Consider the following 18,973-nt stretch of genomic DNA (forward strand, 5'->3'; position numbering starts at 1 on the left):
CCTGGATAACCCCTACCCTACTCCCCTGTCCCCCCCTCCCCCCTCCATCACCCCCCCCTCCTCCTCCACCGCTTACCTGGCTACCGCCCTACCTTGTTTTGAAGGGACCAGCCCCGACTGGACATCTGTGAAAAAAAGAGCTTTAAAGCCCATCGGATTTCCTCCAGTATAAATAAAAATTCTTATTCTGAACACCCCCAAAGACAAAGATCCCTCGTGTAGCCTTCACAGACTGTCGGGGCAAGTGCCGTTAGAGAGGTCACCGATGAATGTCGACACGGCACACGAGGGAAGGTGGGGTTGACCAACACCACGCCCGGCCGCCTTTGTCTCCCCAGTGCCGATGTTTGCAGGGGATACTCATTTTGGGCGAAGTCGAGCCTAGCGGAGGATCGCTTCAAATATCCGCCGCCGTTATTTGCTGGTCGTGAGCGAGAGCCCGTCGCGCGCTAACCGCGACACAATCGCAGCGCTGCAGCTCCCCATCAGCGAGACACGCGAGACAAAGCTCCCCCGTATAGCCTTGACAGACCTTTGAGGCAAGTGCTGTTATCGAGCGTCCGCGAACGTCGGCAGGGCATCCGAGGGGCGCGTGGCTTGGCCAACACCTGCGTAAACATCGCGCCAGACAACCCATTCGAGGGCGAGTCGACCTAGTGGAGACCCAGGACAGCCTCATATATTCGCCACTGTTATTGCGGCAAGCCGGGTTTCGTAGCGCTCCCCGGCACCTCGAGATGCGCACAGGCACGGAGTACACGCCGCTAGCCCCAGCCATCTAATCAACTAAAAAGCAACGAACCGTTCGATCGATCACTCCCTTCCCCACAGCCTCGGGCGGGTGAGGTATGGGGGGTGGTGGTGGAGGTTAGACCAGAGCGGGCTAGTTCAAAAGGCAGGGCTTCAACGAATGCTATGAGTGGAACGCTGTAGCCCAGCGGGCATGCGGCCGCTCCCATTGAAGGAGCCGCGTGTGTGTTGTGTGTGGGGGGTGGGCGTCCGCGTGGTGGTCGTGGTGGTGGTGAACGAGGCAGTCCCATCTGGATGGCTGCAGGGCTGGGTCTCGCAGCCCACCGTCAATGCCAAACGCTCGTAAGTGGGTAATGATATTTTTTATACGTATTGTGTTATACAAACAGCAAAACAAGCCGTATGAATTCAACTTTTTTTGTTTTGTTTACCAGATTGTGCCCACTGAGCTTGTATCGCAATTTTGCGTTATGAGCGACTTGGCCACAAATGATAGCTCGACGAAGTAGGCTTAACATCACGTGTACATTCATAGAAGCCAAACGACTCTAAAGGCACCTTCATTCTAAATGTGGAGGGAAACACCCGGAGGACCGGGAGAAAGATCCACGCGACCACGGGGAGAGAGAGAGAGAGACACGCAAACTCCAAATGTACACCAGGTGTCTGGGTCGGGATCGAACCCACGACCTTCTGCATACCAGGCGAGGTAGTTGACATCTTGTCACTGTGAAACCCCTAAGACGCTAATGATGCGGCTATGCTGTGGTTCACGATACGATATTACAACCAGCGATATGACGATTATCGCGATGCCAGGATCGCTTAACCGCCTACAATAGAATTCAATTATTTGACTCAAGTTATTTTTCAGAGGCGACCTGGCCACGCACCCGATGATGGCAGCTAATCACCGAAGTGGCTGACATCAACATTATCATCACACGTGGGAACGTAGAGCAGCAGCAGCAGCCGAATAATCGGAACGCGTGTTGATTCGCAATGTCGGAGGCAGTCACCCGGGGAGAGAGAGAGCACGGGGACTTCACTCCCTCACACAGACTAATACTGTCACACACTCTCACACACACTCACACTCACTCACACACACAACAACAACCGCCATTCGCCACTAAGTGGCGGTGACGTCACCACGACGCTTGTGCCAGGCCATGTGCACCTTGAGGCCACGTGAAGTGTCGAACGCCCGCTGGCAGGAGGTCACGGGGCAGACCCAGCAGGTGCCACGGGTCGACTGACCGAGATGACCGAGATGACTGGCTGATGCACCACCTGTGCCCCCTACTGTGCCAACTTGCTGTGCTTTAGCCACCCGGCGCTCCGCTCGTTGTTGTGAGCGTCGCTCCTCCGCCCTCCGTTGTTGTTGGAGGGCGACTGCCTCCAACTGCCCAGTAGCGTCCTTCACGAGCCTCCTCCACTGAGGCCGATCTTGACACCGCTGGTACCAGTCATCGGCAAGTCCACTCAGCTCCACGTCCTCCTGTACCACATCACTCCATCTCTTCTCTAGCCCGTGCCGCGCCCGTTTAGCCCCCTCGATCCGGCCGAACAAAAGCTGTTTAGGCATGCGGTGGCTGGGCATGCGGGCTACATGACCCAGCCAACGCAGCCTTGCCTGCCGGAGGAGCTCACTGATGGGACTTTGCCCAGATCTTTCAAGGACTTGTGAGCTCCTCACACAATCCAGCCTGGTTAAACCCAGGATGGATCGTAGGCAGGCCAGCCTAAATGTTTCCAACCGGCGAAGATGCTCCACTAGGGGGGTCCACGTTTCGCAAGCATAGAGAAGGGAGGGAATGACCGTGGCCGAGAAGACCTGAAGCTTCGTGCGGAGCGACAGACCAGGTAGCTTCCACACAGCGTTACGCAACCGATGAAAAGATATTGCCGCTCGACTGATTCGGAGTGAGACCTCTGCTGATAAACTGGAGCCGGTCATGAGCACACTGCCCAGGTATGGGAAACTCTCCACTCTCTCCACAACTGCCCCATCACCGATTGGGAGTTGTGGGGGTGGAGTGCCCGATGGTACAAAATACCCAGGCAGGTGCTTAGTTTTGGTGGGGCTGATGGTAAGGCCCCACCTCTTAGTGGCACGCTCCAGTCTCAGCAGCAGCGTCTCCAACTCCTCTTCTGAATGAGCAGCTATTACCAAATCATCGGCATACATAACGTGGTTGACCAATAGGGAGCCATCCCTTGATCGCACCCGGGCGTCGATCAGCCTCCCATTGTATCTGTACCAAATGGTAATTCCCCCGGTACAGCTATTGAAGGCTTCACGAACTACGCAGTCGAAATAGATGTTAAATAATGTGGGAGCCAGAGGACATCCCTGTCGCACCCCAAGGTGTACAGGGAAAGGCTCCGACTCCCGGCCACGTAGTTTTACCCGGGCCCGCTCACCATCATGAAGGTCCTTAATGATCGTGAGCAGTGGGTCAGGGACTCCGAAAGCACGAAGAACAACCCAGAGCCCAGTCCTACTGATGGTATCATAGGCCTTGACCAGGTCAATGAAGCAGAGATGTAGGTCTTTTTGGAATTCCCTACACCTCTGCTGTAGCAGACGGACAGAAAATATGGCATCTGTGCAGGACCGCCCTTTCCTGAAACCACATTGGGGCTCCGCAAGCCTCTCCTCAGCATGCCTAGCAAGGCGATGTTGAATAATCCTTGCCAGGACCTTACCCGGCACACTGAGGAGTGAGATGCCCCTGTAGTTGTTACAGTCGGTACGGTCCCCCTTCTTAAAGAGGGGGACCACCAGGGCATCCTTCCAGTCCTGCGGAACCCGTCCAGTGGTCCAGACTGTTGTTATGATGTCATATAGGGCAGTCTGTGCACAAACGCCACCCTCCCTCAGCATTTCGCCTGGGAGATCATCTCTGCCCGGTGCCTTCCCTGGTCTCAGACTCCGGATCGCCCTCAGTACTTCCTCAACAGCCGGTACCTCAGCCAGCCACTCACAGGGGGTGACCTCTTCCAATATTTGAGGCACCGCAGCCTCAGCAGGGTTATCCCCACTTTGTGCCATGATGTTTTCCTGGCTGAGAGATTTTCCCTCCCCCAGGACCTCACAGAAATGCTCAGCAAATCTGCAAACCTGTTCCTGGGGGTCGGAGATTGGATCACCGTTTTTTCCTCTAATGATGGTAATAGGTGTGGCGCTGCAGGTTACTTTTTGGATGGAGTTACACACTCACACACTGTCACACACACTCACTCACACTCACTCACACGCACTCACACACACTATCACTGTTACTCTCACTCACTCTCTCTCACTCACTCTAACTCACTATCTCTCATTCACTCTCACACTCACTCACACACACACTCACACACTCTCACACACTCTCACACTCACTCACACAGACTAATACTGTCACACACTCTCACACACACTCACACTCACTCACACACACTCACACACTGTCACACACACTCACACAGACTAACACTGTCACACACTCTCACATACACTCACACACTCTCACACACTCACACTCACTCACACACTCTCACTCAATCACACTCTGACACACTCTCAAATAAAAATAATAAACCTCAATATTTTAAGAGCCACAAGTATGCACGCGGTGAGTAACGGTCACGAAGGGGTCACTAAAGAGCCGGAACCGCAGGTCGCCAAACCCCTGATCTAGCCCAAGGAGGTGAAGTATGGTCTCGTAACCTCCGCGACTCGCACGGCGTGCGCGGATATTTCACGTGGCCGCCGCCGTGCGTCATCGAAATTGAGAGTATCTTGCGGCGTAACAAAAAAACATTCTTCAGAATTCGCAAACATTTTTGGACCTTTCGAACCGAGGTCGGGGGGGCTTGCAATAATTCATCGCGATGCAGGCGGTCGCGTAGTCGTCTGTTCCACTTGGTGGTTGACACCACACCACCCGCAGTATTGACCAGGGCGGACCACCGGAGTCGAACCGCGCCAACCTCCGCAACGAGCGGCCCCAACGCGTAACCACTGCGCCGTCAAGTTGACGAATGTGACGAGATTTTGTTTTTGTGCATGTGAAGAAAAAAAAACCTTTAGCGGTTTAACGAAGACATCAGACAATCGAATTTTTTTTAATTTTGGAGACTTGAGTTAAGGCTGCCTTGCCTGCCCCTCGCCACCCTCCGGGTGCTGCTGTCACTGTCTCTGCGGTTGGGCAGTTTCCACCGAACTCTGTCTGGGTTTTCTCAACGCCCCCCCCCAGCAGAGAGGCCGAGAGCGAGCGAGGGAGCGAGGGTGGGAGCGAGCGAGGGAGGGAGGCGACTCGCGTTGAGGTGACAGCGCTGAGAAATGTGACTGTCACACAGGTGAAGTTGATCGGGACGGCCGCTTTGTAAGGGTTATTACTCCGTCTGTGGCTGCGCGTGTTTACCCAGCAAAGCCTCGCGGAGTCCCAAGACTCGTTCTGCGGAGGGTCCTGCCACATTCTCGCTGTTAGGGGAGTGGACGATGATCGTTAATTGTTCTGGAAATTCCAATCGAGTGATTTTTTTGGTGTATTTTTATTGATTCACTTGGTGAATATAAACTGAACTGTAAGCTAATTTAGTTATTTGTTTTACCAGGTAAGGTCCACTCAGCTTTGTAGTTTTTTTTTTAAAAAGCGACCTGGCCACGAATGAGAGCTCAACAAGGTGGTGACGGTGAAAACTATTGAACCACTCAACTATTTGTATTTATCTTCTTGGTTCTTTCGGTAAAGTCACGTAGAATGGAAAAAATAAAATAATAAAAAAAATTTAACATAAGAGAGACAGAGTCTCTCGACAGACCTGTTCTCCACCTGAGGACGGCTGCTTGCGTTGTGGCCGAAACGTCGTGAGAATTATTTTATTATGTTTAATTTTTATTCTTTTATTATTTCCATTCTACGTGACTTTACCAAAAAAAAGCAAGAAGATGAATCCCTGCAGTCACGAAAGCTTTAAATCGAAACTATTTGTATTTATTTACCAGGCAAGGCCCACTCAGCTTTGTCGCTCTTTTTTTGCAGAAGCGACCTGGCCACCACAAATGGTAGCCCAGCCGAAGTGGCTCATCATCATCATCACGGGGACATTTGTAATGGTAGCCAACAAACTCTAGAACGCGTGCCGTTGATGCTAAATGTGAAGGGAGAAACCCCGGAGGAGCCGGAGAAAAATCCACGCGACCACGGGGACAAAGAGAGGGAGGGAGAGGAAGAGACACGCGCAAACTTCGAATACACAGCAGGCGTCGTCAGGGGTCGGGTTCTAACTCACGTAGCCGGCGCACAATGGCCTCCTCCTGCGAATGGCGTCACGTGGATCTCGAACATACTCCGTGAAGCGGATTGGCACGGCGCGCCGTGTTTGTAATACACGACCGCGGTATTAACCAGGGCGGCCGCTGGATTTCGAACCGCGCCCAAACCTCTGCCTGCGACAAAGCGGCGGTCGCCATTGATTTGATGCAACGCGCATTGGGCGAGAGATGTAATCGAGATGCAATAGCGAATTCGGTGCGCTCGTGTGTCTGAGCCTCTGTGTGCCTCTGTGTGTGTGTGCAAATGTCCTGGTGCGATGTGTGTTTTCATCGCCACTTGGGAGAGACAAAGGCGGCGTGGGCGTGGTGCTGGCCACCCACCCCTCGTGTACCGTGACGACCTTTATAGGTGCTCGCTAACAACACTTAGGATATACGGGGGGGGGGGGGGGTCTTTGTCTTTATATTTATCTTACTATTCATGCGTGTCTTTGTATTTGCACTAATGGTGTCGCGGTTAGCGCGTTGCGCTACGAACCCGGCGACCCGAGTTCGATTCCCGCTCACGGCCACCAACACCCAGTGACGATTATCTGCACCGGCCCTGGGCCTCTCCTAGGTCGACTCAGCAGCAAACGAGTGCCTGGTGGGGATGTGTAAACATCGCCACTGTGGAGACAAAGACAATGTCGGGCGTGGTGCTGGCCACCCCACCCCACCCCCTCGTGTGCCACGCTGCCCTTCGTAGGTGCTGCTCGCCCCAACACTGCGTGCACGGCTATACGGGGGACCTTTGTCTTTAGCTTTGTCGCGCACGTGTGCGCTTTTTGCCCGAGTAAATCCGCTGCTGAGTGCGCGCTTCCGACACGAGGCGAGGAATTCGCGCGCGCGCGAAAGTTACTCACGGGTCGCTAGACTCCCGATGGAGCATCACACACACGCGCGCGCACGCACACAAAGACAAAGATCCCCCGTGTAGCCTTAACAGACTGTTGGGGCAAGTGCTGTTAGCGAGCAGCACCTATGAAGGCCGGAACGGTACACGAGGGGGTGGGTGGCGAGCACCACGCCCGACCGCCTTTGTCTCCCCAGTGGCGATGTTTACACACCGTACCAGGTACTCATTTGAGGCTGAGTCGACCTAGGGGGAGGCCCAAGATATGTTCAGATAATCGTCACCGGTGTTGGCCGTGAGCGGGAATCGAACCCGGGTCGCCAGGTTCGTAGCGCAGCGCGATCCGCTACACCACCGCTCACATCGCTACCCCCCCTCCCCTACACACACAACAACACCGCACACAGACAGCACTCCCACAAACAATGGGGCTGTATTAGAGGATTTTTTTTTACCACCGGGGCATAAATTCTCACTGAATATTATTTTTTCCGGCTCGCTGTGTCGACTGGCGTGTACGGTGGCAAGTGACCGTCAGTCGCCACAGCCCACAGAGCGATACTCGATGTGGTGTGCCGGGTACGTACGTATTTTTGTGACCTGTTGCCGAGTAGGCGCGATTGAAATGAGTGCCCCCCCCCTCCCCCCCGGACACAGATTTGTGGTGGGAATGACAACGCAGGCAATACTGGGCAGTGAGGTCAGGTGACGGTGGTGGTGTTGATGGTGGTGGTTGTTGTGATGATAGTGGTGGTGATTGTTGTGGTGGGTGGTGGTTTCGGGGTGGTGGTTCTTGTGATGTTGGTGGCGGTTGTTGTGGGTGGTGGTGGTTGATGCGGTGGGTGGGGTGGTTTGGGTAAATGCGTGGTGGGTGGAGTGGATGGGGTTGTGGTTGTTGTGATGGGTGGGTGGGGTGGTTGGGGTAGTGGGTGGGGTGGTTGGGGTGGTGGGTGGGGTGGATGGGGTAGTGGGTGGTGGGTGGGGTGGTTGGGGTGGTGGGTGGGGTGGTCGGGGTGGTGGGTGGTGGGTGGGGTGGGTGGAGTGGTGGTTGGGGTGGTGGGTGGTGGGTGGGGTGGTTGGGGTAGTGGGTGGGGGTGGGTGGAGTGGTGGTTTGGGTGGGTGGGGTAGTAGGTGGTGGGTGGGGTGGGTGGAGTGGTGGTTTGGGTGGATGGGGTAGTGGGTGGTGGGTGGGGTGGTTGGGGTGGTGGGTGGGGTGGTTGGGGTAGTGGGTGGTGGGTGGGGTGGGTGGAGTGGTGGTTTGGGTGGATGGGGTAGTGGGTGGTGGGTGGGGTGGTTGGGGTGGTGGGTGGGGTGGTTGGGGTAGTGGGTGGTGGGTGGGGTGGGTGGAGTGGTGGGTGGGGTGGTTGGGGTAGTGGGTGGGGGTGGGTGGTATCGTGTCACTGTGACCGATAAAACTCCCAAGCGAGCAACACATTCACAGAGGAGTGGGCAAAGCAGGGGAAGTAGGACCAGTGGTAGAGTTAGGTTTAGGGTCAGTGAGCGTCTAGTACTAGTGGCTGGTTGATGTGTTGATGAGAGTTAGGTTTGCTCAATGCACCTGCAGGTTTAATTAAAGCCATCACGATCGGCCCGACCGTTCGACCTGTGTGTCTCTCTCCTCTCTCTCCCTCCTCACTCTCTCTCTCTCATCTCTCCCCACTCTTTACGATCAGAGGAAACAAGAAGATGCTCAGTATAGTCGGCACTTTGCTTTCGTTCATCATTTCGTTTTTTTTCAATGTTTTGCTTTATGTACCCCCCCCCCCTTTTTAAATGAAAGATTTTCACAAAAGATTTCACGCTCTGCTCTCCTCCTTCGTACCCCTTCCCTCTATCTCTACCCCCTCTATCTACCCCCCTCTCTCTCTCTCTCTACCCCCTCTCTCTCTACCCTCTCTCTCTCTCTACCCTCTCTCTCTCTCTACCCCCCCCCTCTCTCTCTACCCCCTCTCTCCCGACTCTATCTCTCTCCTCTCTCTCGCGCCTCCGCGACACAATCCGCGCGTTTCTCTTCTGGAATGCATTCAGAAGCCGTCGAAGGGCTGACGACACACGCACACACGCATCGCGCGCTGGTGAGCGGTATCATCATCTCCCCTCGATCTGGCACCTCCATACATCCATCCAACACTGCGTGTGACCCCCCACCTCGTCTTCCGTACGGCTCATGCAAATACAGGATAGCGACGACGACTGTGTCAAGGTGGTCAAGCCAGGCAATGGCCGTCGGCTGCAAGCGGAGTATGTGTGTAGGTGTGTAGGTTTGTGGGTATGGAGGTTTAAATTCGAATTTTTTTTTAATTTTATTACTTTGGTTCGCCCATCCCCTCCATGCGTTCAAGTGGGATGGGTTGGAACGTTCCAGCGAAGAACGATAACTTACGCACGGGCGGGCCTTGGCTTTAGAAACAAAAAAAGTGGCCGTTCTATTGTTTGGATGTGCAGGAGGCTCGTGGGGGGCGTTACGGGGCAGCGCCAGGCTAGGTGCACCTTGTGGAGGCTACTTGGGGCAGTTGGAGGCAGTCGCCATGCAACAACAGCGGAGGCCGGATGAGCGACGCTCACAACAACGAGCGCAGCGGCCGGGCGGCTAAAACGCAACCAGGTGGCAGAGTGGGGAAGCACATTTGGTGCATCTGCCAGTCAACGCACTCAGTCAACTCATGACACCTGGGTCTGTCCCGTGACCTCCCACTAGCAGCGAACCCCCCCCCCCCCGACACTTTACGTGGCCTCAATTTGCACCTAGCCTGGCACGAGCGCCGCGGTGACGTCACCGCCACTTTGTGTCGAATAAGCGGTTGCTCTCTCACCTAAAGACGACTGCTTGTGTTGCGATCGAAACGTCGTGATATTTTTTTTAATTTTTTTTGTGTGACTTTACCGAAAGACCCATAGAATAAGCGGTGGCTTGTTGTGGTCGCTTGCAAATATTTACCGAACAATATCCCCCCTCCCGCCCCCTCCTCCCTCCCCCCCAACTTAAATTTGACTCGCAACGAAACGTGGCCGCCGCCTGGCAGACAGAGCGCGCGGTGGTTGGACCGACCGTCAAAAGGCACCAAACCGTGGTGGGGGTGGGGGGGGCTCCATCCGCAGCATGGCAGAGGTCGCAACCGGGTAGCCGATACCCGTACCCTACCCAATACCCGGCTACCCGTACCCGGCCGGGTACGGGTACGGGTACCCGTTTGCGACCCTGGTGCGGCCGGGTACGGGTAGACCGTGAGTCACTGCTGAGTAACCGTTTGTCACTCATTTCCCAACGTCTTGTCTCTTTTCACAATTCAAGTTCCTAGAATCAACCCACCCGCACCTGCAACATGGCTTCATCCCAGAGGTCGCAATCGGGTACCCGATACCCGTACCCTACCCGTACCCGGCCGGGTACGGGCAGGGTACGGCCGGGTACGGGTACGGGTACCCGTTTGCGACCCTGGTGCGGCCGGGTACGGGTACGGGTAAGGAATCAAAACCCGTTTGCGACCTCCGTAGCAAGGACGAGAGACGCACGATAAACCTGGCGACGGGAACGGCGGCGGCCTGAAGGGTGGGGAAGGGGCACCAGGAGAGGGCGAACCGCCGTGGAGACGGAGCGATGAGATTCTGCACGTGCGCGGGAGATAATTGATATTGGCTGATGATGATGGTGGTGGTGATGGTGGTGTAAATGATTAAACTACGTTTAGTTTTGGTTTACCATGTAAGGCACCGCTTTGAGCCGTATAGCTCTTTTTCAGAAGCGAACTGGCCACCGAAAATAATCGACCAACGAAGTGATGATGATGGTGTCAACTATTGAACTACTAAACTATTTTTGTTTAAATTGATTTGGCCAGGTAAGGCACACTGATCTATATAGCTCTTTTTCACAAGTGCCATAGCCATCACAAATGATAGCTCAACGAAGTGGTGATGGTGTAAACTATTGAACTACTAAATGTTTTATTGATCAATTTGACAGGTCAGGCCCACTGAGCTATATAGACATATTTTTTTGCAGAAGCGACCTCACCATCGTAAATGATGGCTCAACGAAGTGGGCTCATCGCGTGGAAATGTACGGCAGCCGAATACTCCGAACGCACTATATTGATTCTTAACGTGGAGGGAAAAAACCGGAGGACCTGGAGAAAAGTCCACGCGACTACGTGGAGAGAGAGACACACAGATTCCAACTCTACAGCAGGCGTCAGGGTCCCGATTGAACCCAGGCGAGATAGTTAACATCTCGCCACCATGACCAGATGTGTAGTTGATGATGATGGTGATCCTGATAATAGTGGGATAGTCCCTCTAGAAATGTAATGGGAGATTGTCCCTGGAAACTGGAATCAAACCCTAGTCCCGTGGGATGCTGGCTATGAAGGCCGTGGCGGTGGAGGGGGTGGGGTTCTCACGATTATATGGAATCGCTCATCACTCTGGCGCCGAGGCGTGAAGTTCGTGCTCTGAGTATGAAGTCGTTTGAAGAGGGAATCCCGTGAACTCATTTGACATCACACAGTGACGGCACACACACGAACTCATTCACCCACTCCCTCACGCGCCCATTCAACCACCACACTGCAAGTGACAACAACACCCTCAACCACTCACCTACCAATTCACTCACCAACCTACTAACCAACCTTCCAAAGATCCCCCGTGTAGCCTTAACAGACTGTTGGGGCAAGTGCTGTTAGCGAGCACCTATGAAGGGCGGCACGGCACACGAGGGGGTGGGTGGCCAACACCACGCCCGACCGCCTTTGTCTCTCTACTGCCGATGTTTATCCACAGACGCACACGTACATAATAACAACGTCCCCTCGTTGAACCTCACAGGCTATTGTGGCAAGTGCTGTTAGCGAGCACCTATCCAGGTGTGGACGGGGACACGATGGGGTGGGTGACCAGCACCACGCCCGAACGCCGCCTTTGTATCACCAGTGCTGAATGTCATACATCGTACCGTGTATTCACTTGAGGCTGAGTTGACCTAGGTGAGAGCCGCACCATATGATCGACAACAAAACTTAAATCACACTCATTGAGGATTCATCATCCCGGCTCTTGCCACCAGAGGGCACACGACTAACCACCATCGTCTACACTTGCAGGGGTGGGGAACATTTTTTCTGCCAAGGGCCGTTTGGATATTTATAACATCATTCGCGGGCCATGAAAAATTATCAACTTAAAAATTTGCCTGTTATATTTGATCCAACATTTCATTAACTCACCCCTAATGTGATGGCTGGAACTGCTTCTCTTTGGCGAGGCGTTTGATGTTAGCTGGTGTTGACGATGTTGCTACTCGCAACTGCTTTTCCAGGTTTGCTCCGAGATTTATTGATTTTCGAGTCCCGCCTGCGGTTGCCTTGGCAGGGCCAGACACAAATGATTTCGCGGGTCTGATACGGCCCGCGGGTCGGACGCTCCCCACCCCTGGTCTACAGCAAGCCATTAATGTATGCACGGTATGTTGAACTTCTTTCGCACCGTACGTAGTCAACCGCGCTAATTGGAGGTGCCAACGTAAATCGACTGCTGGGTGAAAGTAGGGCTGAACGATTTGGGGAAAATATCTAATTGCGACTTTTCTGACAGATATTGCGATTGCGATTTGATTTGCGATTAAATTTGTTTTAAGTCACGCTTCAGTTCAATATTCACTGTGTAATAGATTTAAAACATGTGATGGAGCATTACCATATGATACCATCAAAATATGAACTGCTCGATATATTCTAATGCAAGGATGAGAACTTAAAAGATATTAATTGCTTCCAACACGTATTTATAAAAAAAAGTTTTAATGGAAATAGAATAATCTAACATAGAACAATTGTTAAGTTAAATAAATAAAGTTATAATAATACAAAATAAAATAATTCCAATCAGAAAGTAAGAGGACTTTTCAAATCGCAAAAAATCGCAGCCTTTGCGATTTGCTAATCGCATTGTTTCAAATTGCGATTTGAAATCGATGAACCGTTCAGCCCCAGGTGAAAGCATCCGCAAGCCGTTGCGATCTCTCGCGATCCAGCGATCGAACGCTCCATCTCCTGTGCGGAGGCCCCTAACATCTCGCTCCGACACAACAAAACGCTCGCTCACAGCCCCCTCTGCACGCCGGACAAAGGCCTTCCCCGCGCCGCTCATGCGGGTTTGTTTGACCATACTTCACCACGCTGGTCAGTGGGCAGAATCGAGGGCCCTCTCCTCTGTCGCTCGCCACTGATGTTAGCCGTGAGTGGCAAAAAAACAACTCCACGGGTCTGCCAATGTTCATAGCGCAGTGCAGACCCATTTAGGGTTCATCCTCACAATCATTAGTCAAGCCTCGTCCAGCCCTGACTACCTCTAACCCTAACGTTGGCATGAGCCAGTGGGGTCGCTATGGGGTGTGCAGGCGGTGCAACTGCACCGGGACGGGAGGTGGTGGCTGCGCTGCTGCCATGTTTGGCCATGTTTGTTTGTTGTAGTACAGAGTTAGACTGATTGCCTTTATCTAAGTTGTCTTGTGGTTGTTGTTGTTGTTGTTTAACTTGCATCCAACTGGGATTTTTGCACACAGCGTTGGTGTACGGTGATTTTTCTGCAATATTTTGCTGTCTTTTCTTGGATTTTCTGTTTGCACTTAGTCACATATTCCCTTTAAGATGTTTTCTTGTTCATGTTTTTTTGTTTATTGCGGTTGCACCCGATTCAAGAGCCGAATGGCTCACAGGGCTATACCTAATACATGAACTTTGAACTTTGAACGTGGCCGCCTGTCACTCAGCGCTGTCGATCCAGCCTCGAGGGTTGGTGGATCACCGCCAAGCAAGCCCGTGGGGGAGGGGGGGTCCACCCGGGTGGCAGTTGCACCGCCTGCACCACACTCGGTAGCGGCGCCACTGCAGGTGAAGGGGACGCGTGGGGGGGGGGGGGGTGGTGAGGGGGAGACGGGGAATTTTTGGCACTTTTTGTACGCAGCATGGACGGGTTGTGCTTTTTCTGTAATTATTTTATTGTTTACTTAATGCGATGTTTAGATTTGCGTACAATTAATTTTAGGTGTATCTTGTAATTGTATTGTTTGTTGCGGTTGAACCCAAATCAAGAGCCGAATGGCTCACAGGGTAAATCCTAATAAATGAAACTGAAACTGGGAGGGGGGGGGGGTGGGGGATGGGGCGACTCGCCAGGGTGACCTCCCGCACGGGACGATCGTCGTGGGGGGATACCCCGGGCGTTGGCGCAAGGGTACGGGGCGGTAGCGGTCTGGGGGTTGGTAGGTAGGAGGTGGAGAGCATGATTAGTCATCCCGCACGTGTGTGTGTGTCTGTGTGGGGTTTATTTTATTAGTGTAGCGGTTAGCGCTACGCTGCGCCATGATCCCCGCTTCGCGAGTTCGATTCCAGCTCACGGCCAACACCACGGTGACGATTGTCTGAACCGGTCCTGGGCCTCCCCTAGGTCGACTCAGCCTCAAATGAGTACCTGGTGGCGCTGTGTAAACATCGCCACTGGGGAGACAAAGGCGGTCGAGTGTGGTGCTGGCCACCCACCCCCTCGTGTGCCGTTGCGGGTTTTCATAGCTGCTGCTCGCTAACAGCACTTGCCCCGACAGTCTGTTAAGGCTACACGGGGGATCTTTGTCTTTCTTTTGTGTGCGTGTCTGTGTCACGTGGGGGTCTTCATAGGTGCTGCTCGCTAACAGCACTTGCCCCGACAGTCTGTTAGGGCTACACGGGGCACCTTTGTGCGTGTGTGTTGTTTCGGTGTGACCGCTGCGTCGTCATGAAGGTGGGCGCGTGCGTGCCTGTGCGTTGTTGTCCGCGTGTAGCTGCGTGTGCGTGCGCGCGTGCGTGTCTGTGCGTTTGTGCGCTAAGAACCCGCCGACTCGAGTTCGATTCTGGCTCACGGCCAATGTTTCTTGACGAATGTCTCGACCGGTCACGGGCGTCCCCTAGGTCGACTCAGCCTTATAATGAGAAGCTCGTGCGATGTTGGGTAGACATCAGCGCTGCGGTGCTGCTCGCTAACAGCACTTGCCCCAACGGTCTGCCGAAGGCTACACGGGGGGTGGGGACCTTTGTCTTTTGTGTATCGTGGCTGCCACAACGCGAACCCTGGCCGCACCCACAGCCAATAGCCTCGTGAACCTGACGCGATAAGGACGCATAGAGGACCACTCCCACTCAAAAACAAACCCACGCACCATCATGCACAGACAAAGATTACCCCCCCCGTATAGCCTGCACAGGCTGCTGGGGCAAGTGCTGTTTAGCCAGTACCTGAGTGTGACCGGCACCACGCCCGGTCGCGTTTGTCTTTCCCACTGCTGGTGTTTTACACACTGGACCGTACTTACTAAGTTTGAGTCTCTAAGTGATACATTATGAGTTCTACTTTGCCAGTACCAACATATGAGAATAGGTTTTTTCCCCTTTTTTCTGGCAACAAAACAGTTGTTAAGATGTTAAAACACCAAAATTAAACCTTTGACAAGGAATCATGTCGGTATTAACCACAATACTTGTGGTCAGAATGCAAACAAAAAAACATACCCTGATAATATATGCATTGTCTTTGAAACGGTGTTAGACCAGAGGACGCCAAAAGGCGTACAGCCTCTTGGCGTCTTCTGGTCTAACACCGTTTTGAGACGAGGCTCAAAAGAAAGCTGTCTCTGGTGTGGACCAAACAGTTTCAAAGACAAGGCAAATATTATCAGAGTATGTTTTTTGTTTGCATTCTGATCACAAGTATTGTGATTAACGCAGACATGATTTCTCGTAAAAGGTTTCAGTTTGGTGTTTTAACATCTTAACACAGCTGTTTTGTTGCCAGAAAAAATGGGAAAACCGATTTTCTCTTCAAGTGCTGTTAGCGAGTAGCACCTATGAAGGCCCGCACGGCACACGACCGCCTTTGTCTCCACCAGTGGCTATGATTACACACCGCACCAGGTACTCATTTGAGGTTGAGTCGACCTAGGGGGAGGCCCAGGACCGGTTCATAAAATCGCCACCGGTGTTGGCCGTGAGCGGGAATCGAACCTTTGCTCGCCGGGTTCGGAGCACAACGTGCTAACCTCTACACTACCGCTCCCCACATATATACGAAGACTAAGATTCCCCCGTATAGCCTGTGACATATATTCACACATACACACATACACAGCGTCCCCACCAAAACACACACACACGAAATACACAACTCCACACCCACCCACAGGGTCCCCACCCAACACACACGCGCCCACACACACACACCCTTCATACACGACTTCAGCTGCTACGCGCTCAGTGCAGTGTAGCGGACCAAACTGGCACCTCCAGCAATCCATTTGGTAGTTTTTCAACTCGTTGGCGTGAGCGCAGCTTTATTGGTAACGAATGACAGCCCTAGGTGCTTGCTGTGGCATTCAGTAGAATCGTTTGGGCTGCTGTGAATTCTGATTAGCTGCGGGTGGTGCAAATCCACGCTGTGTGTTAGTCCACCTGTTACTCCACGCTGTGTTTACGCGGTGTGTTAGTCCACGTGTTCGCCCGCGCTCTGTGTTAGTCCACGTGTTAGTACACCTGTGTTTACGCGGTGTGTTAGTCCACGTGTTAGTACACCTGTGTTTACGCGGTGTGTTAGCCCACGTGTTAGCCCGCGCTGTGTGTTAGTCCACGCGCGCTGTACCCTATGAAGTTAGTCGACACGCGGGGTTGAGTTTGGACCTGTGTTGTTCCTGCTGCTGCTGCTGAAGACGCTATGAGTGCACTCGATGAAGTGAAGAAGGAAGCGATTGATGGGAAAATACACAATAAGCAAGGTATCGTGACACCATCATCATTATCATCAGTTGCTACATCATCATCAGCTGTGGCTATGTTATCATTGTTATCAGCATCATTGTATCATTGTTATCAGCATCATTGTGTTATCAGCATCATTGTGACACTACTACAACCACCACGACCAACTCATCACTGGAATTATCACCATCACTCGGTCATCATCATCATCATCACTGTCACCATAACCACCATCGCTCCATTCTCATCATCACACGATTAGCAAACACCGTCAACAGCATCACTCCCTCATCATCATCATTACACCACTGTCACCATCATCACCACCACCACTACACTGGCATCATTGTCAATCACGCATGATCGGGGAAATGCGTCGTAATAACAATCATCATGATCATAATCGCCACAAATACAAATCTATCTGGGTCATTTCACCACCAATATCACCACTGCACCATCATCACCACCATCACCAATAATACATCATCATCATTACCACTCCACAATCGTAAACACCACTACATCATCATCATCACCATCACCACTACCACCAACATACACAATAATCATTGCCATCACCGATGTCACAATTACAATGACGACATCACCACCACCACCACCACCATCATCATCACAAACATCTGCAGCTTCAACACCATCATCATCATCGTCGTGAAAAACTCGACATCTACATCTCACGATGTGTATCATAACCGCACCCTCTTGTCACGACGGACGACAGCCCGGTAGCACACGCACGCACACACACACGCACGCACACACACACGCACACACACGCACACACGCACGCACACACACACGCACACACGCACGCACACACACACGCGCACGCACACACACACACACACGCACACACGCACGCACACACACACGCACACACGCACGCACACACACACGCGCACGCACACACACACACACACGCACACACGCACGCACACACACACGCGCACACACACGCACACACGCACACACACATGCACACACACACACATGCACACACACACACACGCACACACGCACGCACACACGCACACACACACACGCGCACACACACGTACGCACGCACGCACACGCGCACGCGCACACACACGCACGCTCAGTCGCTGTGCAGGTGAGAGAGCCTTGAACCAGATAGGGGTCCGTGTGTCAGTCTGTACATAAGGAAAAGAATCCCCCGTGTCACGTTCCAAACTGTTGGGGCAAGCGCGCACGAGGTGGGGGGTGGGGGGTGTCGGGTTGGGTGTTGTGGGGATGGTGGCGCGTTCGATGTCACCAGAACCACGCCCGGCCTGGCCGCATTTGTCTCCCCAGTACTAATTCCTCTTGTACACGTCGCATCAGGTTACTCATTTACGGCTGAGTCGACCCAGGAGAGGACCGGGGTGGGAATAGTGGGAATAGTGGGGGGGATGACCCAAGACCTGAATCGTGCTCAGCAGGTCGCAAGGTCGCCTGCCGGATTCGCCGCGCCGTGTGCGCTAACCGCAGCGCCACCGCTCCCTTCCCCCCAGCATCACGGACTACGCGTGACGCGCGCATTAGCCGCTCGTGACGTTCACAGGCGGGGCGTGACGCGATGCAGCGTGGCGAGTAAAGCCCATGAGCACACACACGAGGTGGCCGCGGTTCGGTTTGTTCGCGTGCGCTCTCGTCCGGCGGGGCGAGGAGCGGTGGGCGAGGTGGTTAGCGCGCCGAGCGACGAAGCCGGCCACCCGGGCTCGGATTCCCTGCCAAGGATGACGATCTCGGAGGCAAGCGCTGACCGAAACGCACCGGTCCTGGGTCTCCCACGAGTCGACTCAGCCTTAAATGTGTACGGCGTGGTGAATGGTCGGGTAAACGTCAACAGTGGGGGAGACAAAGGCGGCCGGGTGTGGAGCCGGCCACCGTTCCACTCGGCTCCCACAGTCTTCGAGGCTACGCTGGGGGATCTTTGCTCTGTGACAAACACGTGGCTTGCGTGACTTCGCTATCCACTCGGTCAACAAAGACAAAGACCCACCCCATATCGCCGTTTGCAGACTTTCGGGGCAACAGGCACACACACCCGCACAGACGACCCACAACAGACAAAGGCGGCGACTACTTCAAAACGCCGCCGTGCGGACTCACTGCTGTGGTCACGCTCACACACAGACACAGAGATCACCCCCGAACCGACCGTCTGGACCGCAGGGGGCAAGTGAAGAGTCGACCGAGGGGAGAACACATGGGCCGATTAATTCAAATTGCACTTTTCCACGAAACCTTGCCCGT

The 18,973-nt window shown here is 53.5% G+C and overlaps 1 protein-coding gene across 2 annotated transcripts in view; it reads left to right on the forward strand.

Annotated features, from left to right (window-relative positions):
- Positions 1-18,973, forward strand: part of LOC144731742 (plectin-like) — a 74,386-nt gene that overhangs the window by 6,155 nt on the left and 49,258 nt on the right. The window contains exon 1 of one of the 2 annotated variants that reach the window (XM_078612962.1): positions 16,168-16,710. The exons of the other annotated variant lie outside the window; for it this stretch is intronic. Within the exon in view, the coding sequence (XP_078469088.1) occupies positions 16,650-16,710 (61 nt within the window). The 5' untranslated portion in view covers positions 16,168-16,649. Of the gene's footprint in view, positions 1-16,167; positions 16,711-18,973 lie in introns of those variants that run through there. 2 annotated transcript variants of the gene reach the window in all.

Source organism: Lampetra planeri, chromosome 2 (genome assembly GCF_965212315.1).
Source record: "Lampetra planeri chromosome 2, kcLamPlan1.2.h2, whole genome shotgun sequence".
NCBI classification, from domain to species: domain Eukaryota; kingdom Metazoa; phylum Chordata; class Hyperoartia; order Petromyzontiformes; family Petromyzontidae; genus Lampetra; species Lampetra planeri.